The sequence below is a fragment of the Ovis aries genome, chromosome 1 (genome assembly GCF_016772045.2).
Source record: "Ovis aries strain OAR_USU_Benz2616 breed Rambouillet chromosome 1, ARS-UI_Ramb_v3.0, whole genome shotgun sequence".
Lineage (NCBI taxonomy): Eukaryota > Metazoa > Chordata > Mammalia > Artiodactyla > Bovidae > Ovis > Ovis aries.
The window spans coordinates 2,301,897-2,321,933 of NC_056054.1; the positions used below are offsets into that span (position 1 = coordinate 2,301,897).

Here is a 20,037-nt window from a genome sequence, read left to right on the forward strand (position 1 = left end):
CAGGCCGGCCCGCCGCGCCCAGACCCCCGCCGCCTGGGCCCCCGACCCTGCCGCGCGCCCAGATCCCGCCGCCCGGGACCTGCCCGGTGGCCCCCGGGCCGGCCCGCTCTGTGTGCCCCAAAGTCTTGCCGCCCAGGACCATCCCCGAGCCCCCAGACTGGCCCCTGTGTGTACCCACAATTCCACAGCCCAGGACAAACTCCAAGCCCACAGGCCGGCCCACTGTGTGTGCCCGCAATCCCGCTGCCCAGGACCACCGCCCCCAGCCCCCAGCCCGGCCCACGCCGCCTGGCACTCTATCTTGCCTCCCAGGACCTCCCCAATGATCTGCTGCCAGTCTGAGGTTGATGCCTGGGGATGTTCCTCACCAGGCCGTGTATACCTGCATGTCAGCACTTGGAAGCTGGTTGTGGCCAAGAGTGGAAACAGCATTTAAAGTCACCCTGTAGAAGCTTAAGGCAGGGGAGAAATCTTATCGTTGGACTTCACCTACAAACGTATGTCCCTAAATAGCGACATTACCAACAAGAAGAAGTGCCAGAATGTTAGCAGTGGTCACCTCTGGGTGAGGTGTTTAGGAATTGTCTTTATTTTCTTCTTGGGAGTTGTCCATCTTCTCTCCATTTTTCCCACTGACTTTTTTATAATTGCGGGGGCCGCTGCTGTTAAGTCGCTTCAGTCATGTCCGACTCTGTGTGACCCCATAGACGGCAGCCCACCAGGCTCCCCCGTCCCTGGGGTTCTCCAGGCAAGAGCACTGAAGTGGGTTGCCATTTCCTTCTCCAATGCATGAAAGTGAAAAGTGAAAGTGAAGTCACTCAGTCGTGTCCGACTCTTAGCGACCCCATGGACGGCAGCCCACCAGGCTCCTCCATCCATGAGATTTTCCAGGCAAGGGGGGGCGAGCTACTATTTACTTTCCTTTAGATGGGATAAGGAAAAAACTAACATAATTTTTTCTTTTTGGTATTTACTGTCTGGTGTGTGCTAAGTCACCTCAGTCATGTTCTTTGCAACCCTACAGACTGCAGCCCCCCAAGCTCCTCTGTCCGTGGGATTCTCCAGGCAAGAATGCTGGAGTGGGTTGCCATGCCCTCCTCCAGGGAATCTTCCCGACCCAGGAACTGAACCCTTGTCTCTTACGTCTCCTGCCTTGGCAGGCAGGTTCTTTACCAGTAGGCCACCTGGAAAGTTCCATTCACTGTCTACATATATTTTTTTCTGATCCCAGATTTTAAAAGCAAACGTTCCAGGAAGACATGTGCACTAATGAGGCACAGAGAGGTCATGTCACTTGGTTGAGGGACCACTTATAATGTCTGTGATCACGTGTGTCACCGCACTTAGAACCTTGCAGAACCTTGCTGTTCAGTGGAAATGTGTACACGTTAAAATTCATAGGAAGTTTTACATTTCCTGTAGCCACCTTAAAACACCCAAAGAAACCAGGTTGTGTGAGTGATTTATTGTTATGTAACAAATTACTCAGAAGATTTTTAGCCGCTTGAAATAACAAATGTGTTATCAGATAGCTCAGCTCCCACGGGCTGGGGGTCTGGGGGCAGCTCGCAGATGGCCGGGCCTCTCGTGAGGTGTGATCGGGCGTGGTCAGGGCGGGGGTCTCACCTGAGCATGGGGCCGGGCCTGCAGGATCCCCTTCCCAGCTCACTCAACCCCTGGTTTGGGGCAGGAGGCCACAAGTCCTCCTCACCTGGGCCTCTAGGATCCAAGTGACCAAGAAGGAGGTCGCAGTGTCTTCAGGACAAATCTTGAAGGTGACCCCCCACCCCTACCCCTGCTACGTTGCTCTGCTATCATAGGCATCAACCCTCCCGGCAGGGGCCCAGCCGAGGGGTGGACACCAGGAGGCAGGAAGGAGTCTTTGGGGGGCCGCTGGGGACCTGGCTGCTAAAGGTAAAAGTAACTTCAGGCTATTTTATTTAACCTTGTATTTCTAAGTGTCGCTTCAACCCATGACCCACATAAGCGGTTGTGGCCGTGCTGAGTCTGGGTGCACGCCGTGGACCAGACACGTAGAGCCCCTTTCCCTGTGGACCAGCTGCCCTGCGGCCACACGTGGTCAGTGGCTGCAGGACTAGGTCCTCACCAAAGTCAGTCTAGATAACAGCCGTTCGGTCCCAGCGAGCGCCGCCCGCAGGCCATCCGATCCGTTTTGTCCTTGAAGCTGCAGCCTCCTGTTCTCTGTGAATCCCGAAAGCCATCTGAAGAGCCCGCCCTGCCTACTCACACTGCTCACCCCTGGGGTGCGGTTTCCTCTCCTCACCAGCAGGCTTCTTGAACTTTCTCCATCAGACTCCTGCATCTTGATGTCATCTCAGAAGCCTGAAAGGTCAGGGCAGCACGTCTCTTCCGAGTCCTTTACCCGGCCTCCCAGTGACCCGAGGGCCCCCATCTTTGGAGGCAGACCCCCTCCACCAGGGGTCCCCCAGCCCCCAGACCTTCAGGCCAGAAGCCCGCAGATCAGGCCAGAAGCCCCCAGAGAGGATGGAAGCCCCAGAAACGCAATTCACAAACCTTCTCAAGGTGACGTGTTCTCTGCGCTTTAATTGTTTCTTTCTCCATTTACAGCCGAGATCATATTTCTGAAGCCATTTAAAACTATGTAACCGTCATCCCATCCGCCGGCCTCTGTTTTGACGATTTCCACTCTCTTCACAAGCCAGCATCTTTTGGTGACATTTGGCAGTAGTGTTTGTCAGACAGATTACTTGAGCACACAATCTAATTAGTGTCATTAAACCATCAGTGAATTTGAATAGGATTTTATAATTAAAAAGAGAACGGTGTTTTTAAAAGGGCTTCCCTGGGGCTTAGATGGTAAAGAATCTGCCTGCAATGTGGGAGACCCAGGTTCGATCCCTGGGTCAGAAAAATCCCCTGCAGAAGGAAATGGCACCCCACTCCAGTATTCTTGCCTGGACGATCCCATGGACAGAGAAGCCTGGTGGGCTGCAGTCCCTGGGGTCGCAAGGAGTCGGACACGACTGAGTGACGAACATAGAGTGTTTGAAAGGTAACCGAAGTTGTTAACCTTGGGTAAGGATGCTCTCTCTCTGGGGTTCCGACACTCAGCGTCACACGGCTTCTGGACTCTTGCTAGTTGTGGCCGCTCAGGAGCCTGTCCCCATCCTGTCCTACACTTGGTTCTTTCCTCCCCGGAAGGGGGTCCTGGAGCGTGGTCAGTGGGGCCCAGGGGCTAGGGAGTCGTGAGTGTGGGTGTCAGCGAGTGTTTGGGACTGCTGAGCGGGTCACCCGGCGGATGCGGTGTTCTCTGGCTTTGCTGCTTTGGTGTGTCATTTTAAATTTTCTAAGCATGTTATCGAGGGAGTCGCTCCATCTCATGTTCCCAGCCGAAGCACAGCGCGGTGAGAGCAAGCAGAAGCGGCCCTCCCTGCTCTGCCTCCCGACCCGAGAGCCCACCTCGGCTCCGTCCACGGCTCGGCCGGAGCGGGCCCGGGACTCCCCGTCTGGGGCTCTCGTCGGCAGTCTCAGCGGCCTTTGTTCCACTTGCTGACAGAGCTTCCAGCCCAGCCGTTGCCTTCTGTCAGTCTCTAGACGTTACTCGTGGATTTTCTCGATGACTGTGGCTCCAGCGTAGAGAGGAGACGGGTCTTCAGAGAGTGCTTCCAGGAGGGTGACAGGTGGTTCTGTCGTGCCAGCCCCAGGACCCCGTGGGATCGCTGGCTGTGGATGGACAGGAGCCTGAGGGCGCTGTCAGGAGCTGGTAGCGCCTGCACACGCCCGGCGTGAGTGGGCCCATAGCTGAGGCTGAGCCCCGTGACCCTGGTGCTACCACTTCCCCGTCTACACTGCAGGCTCCCCTCCCCTCCCCGTCTACACTGAGCCTCCCCTCCCGCCTACACGACAGCCTCCCTTCCCCATCTACACTGCAGGCTCCCCTCCCGTCTACACTGCCGCCTCCCCTCCTGTCTACACTACAGGCTCCTCTCCCCGTCTACACTGCCGCCTCCCTTCCCCATCTACACTGCCGCCTCCCCTCATGTCTACACTGCCGCCTCCCCTCCTGTCTACACTGCTGCCTCCCCTCCCGTCTACACTGCGGCCTCCCCTCCCGTCTACACTACAGCCTCCCTTCCCCATCTACACTGCAGCCTCCCCTCCCATCTACACTGCCGCCTCCCTTCCCATCTACACTACAGCCTCCCTTCCCATCTACACTACAGCCTCCCTTCCCCATCTACACTGCAGCCTCCCCTCCTGTCTACACTACAGGCTCCTCTCCCCGTCTACACTGCCGCCTCCCCTCATGTCTACACTGCCGCCTCCCCTCCCGTCTACACTGCGGCCTCCCCTCCCGTCTACACTGCGGCCTCCCCTCCCGTCTACACTACAGCCTCCCTTCCCCGCCTACACTACAGCCTCCCTTCCCCATCTACACTGAGCCTCCCCTCCCGTCTACACTGCCGCCTCCCCTCACGTCTACACTGCAGGCTCCTCTCCCCATCTACACTGAGCCTCCCCTCCCGTCTACACTGCCGCCTCCCTTCCCCATCTACACTGCCGCCTCCCCTCCTGTCTACACTGCTGCCTCCCCTCCCATCTACACTGAGGCCTCACCTCCCATCTACACTACAGCCTCCCTTCCCCATCTACACTGAGCCTCCCCTCCCGTCTACACTGCCGCCTCCCCTCACATCTACACTACAGCCTCCTTCCCATCTACACTGAGCCTCCCCTCCCGTCTACACTGCCGCCTCCCTTCCCCATCTACACTGCAGCCTCCCCTCCCGTCTACACTGCCGCCTCCCTTCCCATCTACACTACAGCCTCCCTTCCCATCTACACTACAGCCTCCCTTCCCCATCTACACTGCAGCCTCCCCTCCCGTCTACACTGCAGGCTCCTCTCCCCGTCTACACTGCCTTCTCCCCTCCCCATCTACACTGCAGGCTCCCCTCCCCATCTACACTGCAGGCTCCCCTCCCCGTCTACACTGCTGCCTCCCCACCCCATCTACACTACAGGCTCCCTTCCCCATCTACACTGCAGCTTCCCCTCCCGTCTGCACTGCAGGCTCCCCTCCCCGTCTACCCTGCAGCTTCCCCTCCCGTCTACACTGCAGGCTCCTCTCCCCGTCTACACTGCTGCCTCCCCTCACGTCTACACTACAGCTTCCCTTCCCCATCTACACTGCAGGGTCCCCTCCCGTCTACACTGCAGGCTCCTCTCCCTGTCTACACTGCAGCCTCCCCTCCCGTCTACACTGCCTTCTCCCCTCCCCATCTACACTGCTGCCTCCCCTCCCCGTCTACACTGCAGGCTCCTCTCCCTGTCTACACTGCAGCCTCCCCTCCCGTCTACACTGCAGGCTCCTCTCCCCGTCTACACTGCCTTCTCCCCTCCCCGTCTATACTGCTGCCTCCCCTCACGTCTACACTACAGCTTCCCTTCCCCATCTACACTGCAGGGTCCCCTCCCGTCTACACTGCAGGCTCCTCTCCCCGTCTACACTGCAGGGTCCCCTCCCAGCTACAGTGCAGGCTCCCCTCCCCATCTACACTGCAGCCTCCTCTCCCGTCTACACTGCCGCCTCCCCTCCCCGTCTACACTACAGCCTCTCTTCCCCATCTACACTTGCAGCCTCCCCTCCCGTCTACACTGCCGCCTCCCCTCCCGTCTACACCACGGCCTCCTTTCCCCGTCTACACTACAGCCTCCCTTCCCCATCTACACTGAGCCTCCCCTCCCGTCTACACTGCCGCCTCCCCTCCCATCTATACTGCAGCCTCCCCTCGTGTCTACACTACAGCCTCCCTTCCCTGTCTACACTGCAGCCTCCCCTCCCCGTCTACACTGCCACCTCCCCTCACGTCTACACTACAGCCTCCCTTCCCCGTCTACACTGCGGCCTCCCCTCCCCATCTACACTGCCGCGTCCCCTCCCGTCTACACTGCAAGGTAGAGACCCGTCCTGACGCCTCGGTCTGACAGGTGCGATCCTGGGGGATGGGGCTGGTTTTCTGTAGTTCCTACTTGTAGCCCAGACTGTCGGCACCGTCCGTTAGGCAGATTTCCTCAGAATAAACCCCTTCCTATGAAAGATACGCTACAGTGTATTTTTGTGGTCTCATCGGGTCTCCGTCCAGAAGTGTGCCTGCTCTCTGCGAGGCTGTGTCCAGCTTGGCTCTTCTCTCCCCAGGTCTCAGGATATCTCCTGTCGAACAAGTGAAAAATAAAAGCGCTTTCCACTCTTTATTTGCACGTCCTTTTTCACTAGCGAGGCTGAGCTTGTGTGTATGAGAAGCCTGCTGTGGTTGGTACTGTCTCTCTGGACAGGAGAGCTTTAGGAGCTGTGTGTGAAGCCTGCTGTGGTTGGTACCGTCTCTGGACAGGAGAGCTTTAGGAGCTGTTTAGCAAGCACATGACACTTTTCCTTGCAGGGAAGTGGACAGAATTGAAAGGAGCCTGCTTTTCCGGCCTGGGAGCCAGGCCGTGGTGTTTACTGTCTTTATTACCTGCCCCAGGTGTCTGAGCAATGCTGCCTGGACCCCAGCTTCTGGGTTGTCTCAAGCAACTTGTAATGAGCCCGGAGGACACGCTTCGGCGGCCGTAGCCCTGGTGCCCGGGAAGGCGCGTGGCTGCCGCGAGTGCCGCGTCATTCCTGAGCCCGTCGGCACCCCGTGAGCACACGTACGGTCAGGGCTGGCTCACAGCCTGCACTCCGCGTTTCTAGGAAGACGCCTGCCGCCCTGGGGGCGTGGATGGCCGCTCCATGCCGCGCTCTGCCCTGCGCCGCCCCCGGCCGGTAGGAGGAGAAGCGCCGAGCGTGTTTCCAGAGCTGGCAGCCGTAGATTGTTCTGCAGAGAAAACCCTCTCGTGTGGCCTTGCACCACGGCCTCTCTCTCATCTCTCCTCACTGGCTCTCGCTGATAAACGCGCTGCCTCTGGTCCGGCCCGGGACCCTCATGGGCGCACGTAGACCTGCTGTGTGCTGGATGGCAGGGAGGGGCCAGAGGACACAGCCTGGGTCTTCATCAGCCCTGAGCCGCCCCGGGAAGTGTGTCCAGGTGGCGGTGAGCCCCGTAAAGAGGAGGGGTTGGGGTGCCCTGCAGGGTGAGGCGACCCTCCGCTGGTCTCCAGGGCGCCCACCTGAGAGGAGGCGGCGTGTCCCGGGAGTGGAGCTGGGGTGGTGGGGGTGGCGGGCTCCCCCTGGGCCGCTGTCACCGCCCCACTCCCCCCACCACTCACAGCAGTGCCCTGTCCGCGGCATCCGCACGTCCGGGGCGCCAAGCGTCTGTGATGCAGGCCCTCCTCTCTCTGACCCGCCTGTGGATGGCTGACCCTTTGTGGCATCTGAGTGTCCGATTTGGGGGGAACCTGAGTGACTTGTCCACGGGACCTCTTGATTACTGCTGCTGTGCTCCATGAGGCTGGAGGGAAGGGTGATTTGAACTTAACTGAAATGAGGGTGCCTCTTTGATTTGAGCCAGTAAATCCAGGGAGATAAAGATGGACATGGTTCCATTTCGGAGGACCCCGTAGGCAAGAATATTTTAGTCTCGCATGGGCCCTGACCACCGTGGCCAAGTAGCTCGTGAGCCTGGAGATGAGCAGCCTAGAGGAGGCCCCCTCCATCAGACTGGTGCTCTGGCCCCCGGGGGTTACTGGTCTGTCCTGGACTTCTCCCCGAAAGCGGGCCATCTGAGCCTTAGAAGCTCCTTGACCGTCTTGGAAAAGCTCCATGACCGCCGCCTGTTGGGGCTTGATGCACAGAGCTTCTGGGTCCAGCCCCAGGTGGACATGGCCTTCACCGTGGCAGCCCCATGCCCCCAGGGTGACCCCTGCTCTGCCCCGGCCACGCCAGGCTGTGCTAGCGCTGTGCGTTCTGCGGTGAGGGGCCACCTGAAATCCGTGCGTTTATTTTCACAGTGACTCAGGAAGTGGGTGGCAAGAGCAGCCACCGTGTCAGCCGGAGGCAGGGTCGAGAGGCCTCGGCCAGCTCCCCGCCTGCTGCGCCCAGCGCGTGTTGAGGTGGAGACAGTCCCACGAGTGCCTTAGAGGAGCCGGGGAGGCCCCGCGCCGGCCCACTTGCTCAGCTCGGGCATGGCCTGGGCCCCTGGTGGTCCTAGCCCCGGGGGACGGCTCAGCCCCCACGGAGCCTGGCCTGCCTCTCCGGTCCTGGCCCTGCCGACCCAGGCTGTCCTGTGTGCGGGTATGGGCCTCCCCAGCCTGAGCCATCAGCAGATGAGGAACAACAGGAGCAGGCGGTGCCCACCACCTGCGACCAGGAGCCCTCCTGAGACGGGGCAGGTGAGCCTCCAGCTGCCCTTGGCCCGGAGCAGACAGGCAGCCCCAGCGGCCTCTGCTTTCCCCTGGGGCCTGGGCTGGGCGCAGAGACCACAGCACATCGCGCATCCTTCCTGTTTGGGCACGAGAGCTTAGGGGCAGAAAACGAGCTGGACCCCTGTGTTCAGTCAGCCAGTCGTGTCCAACTCTCTGCGACTCCACAGACTACAGCATGCGAGGCCTCCTTGTCCTTCACCATCTCCCAGACTTTGCCCAAGTTTGTGTCCATCGAGTCGGTGATGCCATCCAGCCATCTCATCCTCTGCCACCCCTTTCTCCTTCACGCCATGACGCTGGGGATGCCGGAGACCTGGTTTCTTAACATTCCTTTGACTAAAACAGTCGTTTTCTGCGAGTTGTGTCGTCCTGTGAATTTTAATCACCGGGATCTAGGCTGGTTGTTTCCAGAGTCTCTTTGTAATGATAATTGAAAGATCTCACTTTCCTTTTCTGGGTCCTGGCTGAAACGTAAATATTGTGAGACCAGATTCAGCAGATTTCTGTCTGTGCCTCATTCACGCGTTAAATGAACGCTGAGCAGTGGAAGGGAGCCCGGGCTGTGTGTAGGCCGTTTGAGGGCATCGGTAATACCAAGAGCGCCAGGTTCTTCATCCCAAGACCTGCTGTTCTGGGCACTGTCTTGGCTTCCCAACACTACAGAGCCCTTTAAGGTGTCCATTTCCGAAGGCCAGCGATGCTGGTGGAATCGCAGACTGGCTGGCAGTGGCCTCGTGATGCCCATGAGGGCCTGTACCCCTGGACATCAGGTACAGTGCCATTGGGCCCCAAGGCAGGATCCTCTGCATCCAGGCAGATCAACAGACATTTTCTCTGGTAGAAGAACCTCCCTGGGTGAGCAGCCCTCCTTCCTGGAAGGAAACTAGTAGCAAGGGAGGTGGCTCCTTTCCACTTCGGTTAGTCTTTTACCCCAGCGGTGTCATTCCATGTTCCTTTCAGAAGAGAAGAAAACACCCCTTTTTAAATCATTTGCAAAGTTCTCGAGCTGGTCTTACAGACACGCATAGTAACGCCAGCTGGAAGCGCTGAAGGTCAGACCCAGATGTGCTGACTGCGGGCGACGGTCATTGCAGAGCTGGGGAGCCAGGGTGGAGAGCTACTCTTGAAGCCCGGTCACCCAGAGCCACCTCTGCCACCCCCGTCCTGCCACAGCTCCTGTCAGCCACCTGTTGGGAAGGCGGTTGTTTAATTTCTGCCATAGAGAGAGGTCGGCCATGACGCTCAGCGTGTATGGAGCACATGGGTGGGCGCTGAGCTGGGCGTCCGCTCCTACCCATCGCCACACAGCCTGCTGCACGATATGGCCTGGGAGCCCCGGGCCCTGGCGGGGGGCAGGTGCACTGCCGCTCGGGGGCCATCTACACCGGCTCCCCTGCCGCCCGGGGGCCATCTACACCCGCTCCCCTGCCGCCCGGGGGCCGTCTACACCCGCTCCCCTGCCGCCCGGGGGCCGTCTACACCCGCTCCCCTGCCGCCCGGGGGCCGTCTACACTCACTCCTCTGCGTGAGCCCCGTCCCGGCACCCTCTGTCCAGCGGCCGCCTCCCCCTCCCTCCCTCCCGCGCTGAGTTTGGGCTTCCTCACACCCACGCCTCTGCATTCTGTCTCCCGTGGTCCTGGCAGGGAAGGTGGGAGGTGGCAGGGCTTGTGGGTGGGGGCCCTGGGCTGGGTGCCCTGCTGTGTGTGCAGGCACCGCTGTGACCACAGGGGCGTGTGTGTGTCACAGCTGTGATCTGCCTGCCCGGGCTCTGTCCGGTCGGGGCTCAGCCATCCCTCCTTTTCCACAGCTGGCTGGCGAGGAGGTGTCCACCAGGGGCCCCAGCGGTGGCCATGGGGGCGTCCGCCCTGCTGCGTCTCACACGCGTGGTGGCTGACTTGGGGGGAAGCGTGCTTGTCCATGGAGAGTCCTGGGGCCTCGCAGGAGACAGACCGCAGCGCCCCCACCCCCCATGGGACAGGGAGAGGGCGAGACCTGCCCCAGCCGAAGGAGAGGGGTCGGGAGTGAGTCACGGCCGGGACACAAGCGCCCCCCGGGAAGATGCTGTGGGCAGAGGCCTGCCCTGGGCGGGTGGCCAGGTTGGCAGGGGAGGCCCTCGGGGCTTCCCGAGGCCCCACGTGGCTGGTGGGAAGCTGAGGCTGTGCAGGGGTGGCCAAGCACTGGAGCGGGAAGGCAGGGGTGGGGCCGGACAGATGGCGGGAGCATGAGTCGGAGGGGCTGTCCAGTGGGAGCAGGCGGCTCTGGCCTGGAGGACTTGGCTGGTTGATGTTCTGGGAAAACCTGTCAGGTGTCTGGGCTTGATCGTGTCTCTCCCACAGCCCCGTCAGTGCTGGCCCGCTTGTCCATTCTTGCCCTTTCCAACGCGCTAAGTGAAAATGGGATTTGATGGCTAGTGAAGTTGAACATTGTTTCCCATTTATTTTTAACCACTCTTTCTGGTGACTGGTCTGATCTCCTTGCTGTCCAACGGACTCTGAAGAGTCGTCCCAAAACCACAGTTCAAAAGTATCAAACCAGTCCGTCGTAAAGGAAATCAGTCCTGAATGTTCATTGGAAGGACTGATGCTGAAGCTGAAGCTCCAGTACTTTGGCCACCTGATGGGAAGAACTGACTCGTTGGAAAAGACTCTGATGCTGGGAAAGATGGAAGGCAGGAAAAGAAGGGGCTGACAGAGGATGAGATGGTTGGATGGTATCACTGACTCAATCTACAAGTTTGAGCAAACTCTGGAAGATAGTGAAGGACAGAGAAACCTGGCGTACTGCAGTCCATGGGGTCGAAGAGAATCGGACATGACTGAGCGACTGAACTCTTTCTGGTGAATCTCCTGGCCTTTTTTTTGCTCACCTTTTTAGTAGCTGCTTATCATGTTCGTATTAACATGAAACAGCCATCTGCATATAAAAGTTAGTCTGTGCACCGTAAGTGTGGCAAGGAGCTTTTCTCATTCACCTTTTGCATCTTAATTTTGTTGACAATATATATTGTGAAGGTAGCTTCTTACATTGTCAGTTACATCATTTTTGGAAACGTGATCTAACTTACACAGAACAGAACGCACATATCCTGAGTGTGTGTCCGTGGACAGTCGTGAGTGTCTGTGTAGGCGCTGCCTCCAGCAGACAGTGCACACCCCGGGCGGCTCCCCCGGCTTGCCCACTGCCTCACCCAAGAAGCAGCCTTCTCTGACTTCTATCCCCGTGTCTTGGGATTTCCTGCTCCAGAACTTTGTGTAAATAGAGTCTGCAGATGGCCTTTTTTCTGTCCTGTTTCCACAGCCGACACCAGACCTGATCATTTTGCTTGCTTTATAGCCCATCCTTGTTTTCGCCAGTATGTCCAGTTTATTCTTTCGCATCGCCGGGTGGGATTCTCACATAAGAACGCGCACTCCTGTCCCTGGGCTCACATCCAGAGGACGTCGGGGGTGTGTCAGGCAGGGCTGCTGTGCGCACAGCGGCCACGCGCCGTCCTGCACAGGGCTTTGCCCAGATGTGTTCCCATGTCTCTTGGGTTAGTCCTGGGTGTGGGATGGCTAGGTCTCGGATGGGTGTGTGTTTAACTTTGTAAGAATGTGCCAAGCAGTTTTGCAAAGTGACCACGCTCTTTCGTGCTCTTTTGTGTCACTCTCGAAAAGGCATTCCAGTCACTCAGTCGTGTCCAGCCCCGCAACCCTATGGAATATAGCACACCAGGCTTCCCTATCCCTCACTATCTCCTGGAGCTTGCTCAAACTCATGTCCATTGAGTTGGTGATGCCATCCAACCATCGCATCCTCTGCTCCATCCTTCTCCTCCTGCCTTCAATCTTCTCCAGCATCAGGGTCTTTTCTAATGAGTCAGCTGTTCAGGTGGCCTAAGTATTAGAGCTTCAGCATCAGTCCTTCCAATGAATATTCAAGATTGATCTCCTGGAGGATGGACTGGTTTGATTTCCTTGCAGTCCAAGGGACTCTCAAGAGTCTTCTCCAGCACCACAGTTCAAACGCATCAATTCTTTGGTGCTCAGCCTTCCTTGTGGTCCAACTCTGGCGTCCGTGCGTGACTGCCGACTTCCTGGGTTGCGTGCATCGTCATGTGTATTTCCTTCCAGGAGTCGGTCGTTATTCTCATCTGCAGCCTCCAGCATGCGGCATGTGGGGGCGCCCTTGAGCGGCCCCACTTCCTCCTTGGCGATGCGGGCCCTGCAGGGGGGAGCGAGGCCCCGGGGCCGCACCGGCAGAGAGGGGACCCCGGCCCCCGCCGCTCTTCTCGTGCGGGTCCGCCTCGCTGTCCCTTTTGGGGCAAGGTTCTGACCGTCTGTGTCTGCTGCTTCCCGCCCACAGCAACAGCAAGAGCTGCTGGCTATGAAGCACCAGCAGGAGCTGCTCGAGCACCAGCGGAAGCTGGAGCGGCACCGGCAGGAGCAGGAGCTGGAGAAGCAGCACCGGGAGCAGAAGCTGCAGCAGCTGAAGAACAAGGAGAAGGGCAAAGAGAGTGAGTGCGCGCCGGGCGGGCGGCGGCGGGCGGGCGGGCGGCGGCGGGCGCCCTCCCCTCACCTGCCCCTCACCCGCGATTGCCTGGAACCCAGGCCCCAGAGCCAAGCCGCGTCAGGAGCCACCTCGCCCGTGTGTTTCTGGTCACCCCAGCTTTAGGGCTGGTCCCCGGCTCTGTCTTTACACAGGGACTGCAGAGGGCGTCTGGCCCCACTTTTGGTTTGGCTTAAGCATTTACAGGAAAGTTTGCAGACTCTTGGCGGACTTAGACATGACTGAGACCCGTAAAGCATCATAGTGAGCTTCACCTATGAGTTCAGCCTCAACTTTCTCAAAGTTGCTTTATCTGAGAGCGTTTCTGAGAGGCAGATGGTAGGATGGCCTGTCACCTAGAGGAGGCGTGATGACTCCTGGGTTGCACATTTTTGCCCTTTGACCCCAGTGTTTGCTTTCCATCCTAGCTGTGCTTATGTGAAGACCAGCAGAGTCCGTTATCTTGCAAGAGTCGCCCAGTTGATCGTAGACAGGAGACTCTTCCGTGTGCTTGTCTCTGGAAATTAGGTAGACTTTCCCAGGCTCCGGTCCTTTCTCCCAAGACCTCAGCGCTCAGGTGCACGTGTGGGTGCCCTGTTAATCCTGCAAGTATGTCAGGCCGTGCACTTCTACCCATGTCAGGATTCGATGTCCTGACCAGATGGTGCTTTACTCGTCTCATTCTCATGAGTAAAACAAGTCTTTACACACTTTACCAATACATACTAACCTCCAAAAACCTCGAAGCTCCTTCATCCTCAGCTGCTGAAAGTGGTTGGGTTCCCCCAGTGGCTCAGCGGGTACAGAATCCACCTGCAGGAGATGCAGGTGGCGTTGGTTTGATTCCTGGGTGGGGAAAATCCCCTAGAGGAGGGCATGGCAACCCACTCCAGTGTGGACAAAGGAGCCCAACGGGCTCTAGTCCAAAGGGCTGCAAAGAGTCAGACATGACTCAGCGACTCTGCACACAGGCACACACTGAAAGTAGTTAGCCATCTATACCAGTCATTTTAACAAGCTTTAAAGTTTATATACATAGTTTATATACACACGAGATACAGCATAACATGTCTTGAAGATTCTCGTAAAGTCTGTTATTTGAAATTGTTTTAAAAGTCTTCTTACTGGTGTGTGTTGTACATAAAGAATAGTGCACAGACTTCCGTGTGCAGGGAATTACCCACAAGTACACCTCACTGAGCAGCCACCCCCAGCACAGCACCTGTGACCAGTTCAGGAGAAGCCGCCCCGCCCCTCGGCCCTGCAGCTCCGACACACAGCACCGCTTTTGAAGCTGATGTCAGTGGACTCACTAACACGTAGGCTTTTGTATTTTCCTCCTTTCACCCCACACTATGCGTGTGGTGTCTGCCATGTCCTTGTGTAGCAGGAGGGCTTCACTTCCTGCTGAGGTCCCCGCAGCTGTGTCCATCCACTCGCGAGTCGGTGGATGTTTGGGCTGTTCCTGGGCTCTTACAAACGCTGCTGCTCCATACACTTTTGGCCACGTCTTGTGGAGCAGGTCAGCTTCCACAGGTGAGGCCAGTCTCCAGAGGGGCTGGACTGCTCATCACCCCCATCAGTGACATCATAGAAGTCCTATAGCTCTGCATCCCTGCCGTGACTTTAAATCTCAGCTCCGAGCAGCGGTCCCTTGGCTTCATCTGCTTCCTCTGGTCACAGCAGGGCTCAGCGTCTTCTCCTGGGCTCCTGCTCATGGGGATGTCCCGTCCAGTGGGGTCCTTGTTCCAGTCTCTTGCCCGTTCTCTGGTCGGTCATGGGTGTCGCGAGGGTCTTCCTTCACCTGCCCTGTCCCTCTCCTGGTGGTGCCTTTGAAACCACAGAAGTCTCAGCTCTAATGCAGCCTAAATTACACTGGTCTTTTCTAAATTAAAATGGAATCTAATCTGTATTATTATGCCTATATTATTTTGTACATTTTTATAAATAATTTATTTCATAAAGCATATTACTTTTCCTCAAAGGATGTAACTAATGTAGTCTCTTCATATTCAATTTATGTCTCTGTTTATTTGCACGTTCTTAGTCATTGTTTTTATACACAAAATTAACAGCTTTTCCAGTCAGTTACTACAGCATTCACTCTTGAAATAATAAATGTATTTTAAGCATATTTGCACTTTCACTGTCCAATAGAATTTCAGTGTAAAAAGCAGGTCAGCAGAGTTTGTTTCCCACATGAAGTCTAGCTTGTGTGCCAGTGTTTGAAAGGAAGCGATAAGTCCGAGTGGTATAGCTCATTACAGCTCAGCGATGAGGCGGGTGACGACAGACAGACTCACTGGGAGCCCGCAGCCAAGACTTCATACATGAGGGTGGAAGGCTGGCAGGAGAAGTGGGCTTGCAGGCTTGGCCGGCCACCTGCACCTTGTTCTGTGAACTCAGATCGCGGCCCTGCTGTGGGTGGCAGTGCCAGATGGCACCCATCACACGTGGTCCCTACTTCCCTGCCCTCTGCTTCCCATGCCCCCCATCTGCCACCTGCCAGGCTGCTCCACACCAACAGGCTCAACCACCCCCGGAGGCTGGTCTACACCACAGGCCACTCACCACCACTCGTGCTGAGGGTGTGGCTGGGCGCTGATCACACCTGAGCCTGCAGCGCCGATGTCACGAACCACCAGCACTCGGGCTGTCAGGATGGGCTTATCTGGGGCGGAGGATGGGCGCCAGCTTTCATTGCTAATACTCCCGGGATGACTGTAAGGTGCAGTGGAGACTGCGAACCGGGGTCGGGGTGGTTGCCCTCGCTCTGAGTTAGGGGCCTGAGGATCCTGGAGGCTCCGTGGCCACCCACTGTGTCCACCGCGTGGGGGCTGCCTTCCATAGACCCCGCCCCACGGACAACAGCATGTGGTCCCACAGGTGCCCTGTGAGGGGCTTTGCTGTGGAACAGTAGGCATGTGGCACCCAGAGGCTGCTGAGTTGCCCACGTGGTCCCCGAGGGCATCTGCTCTGGCCCCGCGCCCTCTCCTGCCCCTCCCCCTCTGGTCCCGCCCCTCCTCTACTCCCGCCCAGCCCGCTCCCGCCCCATAACCTGCCCTACCCCTCTCCTGCCCCGCCCTCTACTTCTGCCCTACCCCGCCCCTCTCCCGCCCCGCCCCCTCTCCTGCCCCGCCCCCTTTCCTGCTCCTGCCAGCTCCTCCTTGTGATCTTACAGGGGCTCTTTGCAGTGACGGTAGGTGGTTCTTTGAGGAACGAGGGCTAGGTGGTGAGGGTCAGCGAGTCTGTGCGCCCGGCTCACCAGCAAACCCAGGGACTCACCAGGTCGCTCAAAGGCAGCTTGGTCTACAGTGCTTCCTCCCTGTCTGCCAGAAACTTCCAATAAAAATAACATCTCAGGCCTCACAAAATATGAAAAGATTTGACTTCTGAAAACAGTTTCAATCTGTTCAAAGTCAAAAACAATTTCTTCTGCCTACCGGGCAGCCCCTTGACAGGCTGTAGAAATGTTCTTTGCTCCCCTCCAGGCTCATCGCAGCAGCAGCCCCAGCGATTCAGCTCGTGGGTTTGGGTGGTCGGGTTTATTATTAATAAGGGACTGTGTACAGTGGGTACTTGGCATGCTTGCATCGGCCCTGCAGCCCTCAGAGTGTGGTCTTGAGAGAAGGCAGGCTTGGCAGGCCGCATGTTGGACGCTGCTCGGGCCTCACCTATGAAGGAGATTCTTGTTTGTGTGGCTCACGGAGGCCCTGGCATTAGCATCTCCAGTTTGTAAGCATTTGAAAGTGTAGTGCAGAGCTTCTGTTGTGTCGTTTCTTGGGGATCTTCAGAAGATGGATTTCTTTTTGAATTCTTCATTGGAAGGTTTGTTACGTTTAACATCCACGGTGCTGTTAGATTATTCTGCAGCTTTCCTGGTTGATACCAGTTAATGCTGTTGATTTGGTAAAGCAGTGACTTCTTAGAGCTGATGGCAGTTTTCATCTTAGTCAGCATGAACACATGCTCTTTCATCTGTTTTATTTAATATACCATGTTTCAGACTCTAAGGTACACTGTCTTTAAATTCATTTAAAAACAAAAAGTTCAACAGAAGACCTGTCTTTGTCCTCTGGACAGTTTGGAACTAACACAAGTGCATATTTTTCTCTGGTAGTTACAACCACAGCCTGGGGGGCGGGGGGAAGGCGCCCTCACTTGGAGAAGTTGTTAGCTTTGCCTAAAAATGGCTCAAAAGGGTGGAGATAGGGACTTCCCTAATGGCTAGGTCCAGTGGCTAAGACTCCCCATGCCCAATGCAGAGGGCCTGGGTTCAATCCCAGGTCAGGAAACTAGATCCCACATGCCACAACTAAGACCAAATAAATAAAAATTTAAAAATATGAAAAAAGTGTAAAAGGGAAAAAAAAAAAGATGGAGCTAGAAGATGGGACACCAGCCCGCGAGAGTCGTTCTTTGTCCCGTTTGTAGGGTGATCACTCCTTCCCCGGGCGCTAACCTGGGAGACATGTCTGGTGGCACCTGCTTCAGGGACCACTGAGCCCCCGGCCTCTGCCCCCAGCAGGTGGGCCCTACCCAGAGCCCCTTCCCTGCCTGGGTTTCCTTGAAAGCTTATCCTCTGACTGCCCCGACACCCCCCGGGGCAGAAGGCTGCCTGTGTCTTGCTTACCTCTGTCCCCGCCAGCTAGTTCACTGCTGGCACATAGTATATTCCCTGTAGGGCTGTCAGATGAATGAGTGATCGTCAGCAGAAATTAATTTAAGTAAAAAAATTCAAAACATGCGGACTCATTTGCTGAAGGTGTTCTGTCACTGCTGGAGCCTTCACTTAAGGTGGAGAGGTCTTTTGAGAGGCGAGGGCGTGTGTAACTAGAGGATGAGGAGCAGAGCCAGCATCGTCCGCTCTGAGTTCTCTCCTGTCAGGGGAACAGCCAGGTCTTTTTTATGGGGGAGGAAGTCAGGGTTTGGGGACTTGGATTTGTTTCCCTCTGTCTCCATGAGAGCCCAGCAGGGTGTCCGCGCCCACCCTGGAGCTGGACAAGGGCCTCGTGTGTCTGCGGCGGCCCAGGGCCCGTCAGATGCACCTCCTGCTGTGAGGACCCTGCGGCGGCTCGGGGAGCGGGAATACCGTCCGTGCCCCGGCCTGGTGGGCACCTCTGAGGTCCCCCAGGGGCCCCAGGGTGGTCGTCTCCCTGGACGGCGCAAGCGCCTCTGCCCGCGTCTGGACCCTTCTGCCCAGCCTGGCACTGTGTTTATCATGGGTGTGCCCTCTCTGCTGGCACCGGACATCTATTCTTGTTGCTCCTCAGAGCTCAGGAGCCCATGGTGCGAGCCTGGGTTGTGGCTAAGCGGGGAGGCCAGCCCTCCCCAGCGCGGCCCGCGCCGTGCACTACGCGGGGAGGCCAGCCCTCCCCAGCGCGGCCCGCGCCGTGCACTACGCGGGGAGGCCAGCCCTCCCCAGCGCGGCCCGCGCCGTGCACTACGCGGGGAGGCCAGCCCTCCCCAGCGCGGCCCGCGCCGTGCACTCTGCAGGGGCAAGTGCATCCGTGTTCACAGGGCTTCCTGGGCAAGTCGGGCCAGCTGACACCCACAGAGTGGGGTCCTGTGCCCCGAGGACCCTGCTTCTCGTCTGCTTGGTTTACCCCTTCGGGCCCTTTGGACGGACCTGAGGGTCAGCTCCTTGGACAGGCCCTCTGGTCGTCCTGCTGCCTGTCCTCCCAGTGGACTTCGCCCCAGCCTGGCGCTGCAGCCAGGCACCAAGCCCCTCCCTGGGCCCCCGTTTCTCCTGGCCCCACCCCTGGTGGGGGTGTCCTGCAGGACCTTGTGTCCTGCTGTGGTCCACCATTTGCATTCTGTTGAGTGTCCACCTGGGGCTGAGAGGCCATCCGGAATGCCAGGGGGCTGCGTGTTGGGCACCTGATATGCAGATTTCAGCATTTCTGTGCATGGGATTTTTCAGACCAGACAGACACAGACAGGCTGAAAGTGTTCCGAATGGTCCGAGCCCGGCCCTGGCTGCATTTGGAGGGAGCCCAGGGAGCCTTGCTCGAAAGCGGAGGTGTGATCTTACACCTCCGGTCACTTCCCACCACCTGGTCGCATCACCATTCCCTTGGCCTTTCGTGCTGGTCTCGCTGGGTCTGTAACGCGGTCTGGGCTGCTCTGCCAGGCAGCTGGCTCACCCGCTTGCCCTTCACACATGGAGCCTGGGCGAGCCTCGCTGCTCCAGCGATGGTGGGTTGTCTCCTGGGACACCAAGAAGGCCTGAGGCAAAAGCCCCGCAACCCCAGTGGACTGTTCGCCGTGCACTCAGTGTCTGGCACTTTCCTTGTGCCTTCCTGGTGGGTCTCGTTCAGGTCCTGCTGCAGCGTGGATTGTCCTGTGCGCAGGGGGTTCGTTCTGCCTGACCCTCATCCACGGCACCCTGAAATCTGTCGTGAAATGGCCTCAGTGGAGTGCTGCCTTTAACGTGAACCTATTTATGAAAACTCAACACAAGAAAAACAAGGATACAATGAAACTGATTATTTTCCCGAACCAGTGCAAAGATCAATTTCAAAACTTCCAGGAAATCGGGGGAAAAAAAAAATCACAATGAGAAAGCTAGAATAGACTCCATAAAAACAAGCTCTGGAACATTTGAGTTAGGAAAAATCAAGTCTTTTCTTTCCAGTGTTGGGAAAGCGCAGCTCTTTGGTCTCACGCTTTTCCTTTGGTCTTGCGTACACTCCGGTCCCTCAGAGGACTTCACTCCTGACACTGCTGGTCACCAGGCACGTGGAGGATTTCCCCACAAGAGGCAATTCCTGCAGCACTGGGTGGCACGGTCCTGCAATTTAGCTCAGTTTTGATACTATCTCCCCAGAGGAAGCATCAGATCTCACAGGCTAAGGGCTGAGTCGAACAAAATGAGGGACTCCCCTGCTGGTCCAGTGGATAGGAATCTGCCCTGCCAGTGCAGGGGACACAGGTCTGGAAAGAGTGCACATGCCCCGGAGCCGCTGAGCCCGTGGGCCACGACCACCAAGCCTGCGCTCGGCCGCAAGTGAAGCCGCCGCAGTGTGAAGCCCCGCAGCACGACTGGAGAGCAGCCCCCGCTTGCTGCAGCTAGACGCAGCCCATGGGCAGCGCCCAGGACCCAGCGCGGCCAACGAGAGAATAACGAAGCCGAGTGCTTCAAAAAGATGAGCCGCCCAGGAACAGGTACAGAGGTGCTGTGGG

At 57.5% G+C, this 20,037-nt stretch overlaps 1 protein-coding gene across 5 annotated transcripts in view; it reads left to right on the top strand.

Moving 5' to 3' along the window:
• The window catches only part of HDAC4 (histone deacetylase 4), a 290,084-nt gene that overhangs the window by 181,046 nt on the left and 89,001 nt on the right, over positions 1-20,037 (top strand). For all 5 annotated transcript variants that reach the window (XM_042244201.2, XM_027967041.3, XM_042244213.2 and 2 more), the window contains exon 5: positions 12,670-12,820. In XM_042244201.2, the coding sequence (XP_042100135.1) occupies positions 12,670-12,820 (151 nt within the window). The remainder of the gene's footprint in view (positions 1-12,669; positions 12,821-20,037) is intronic.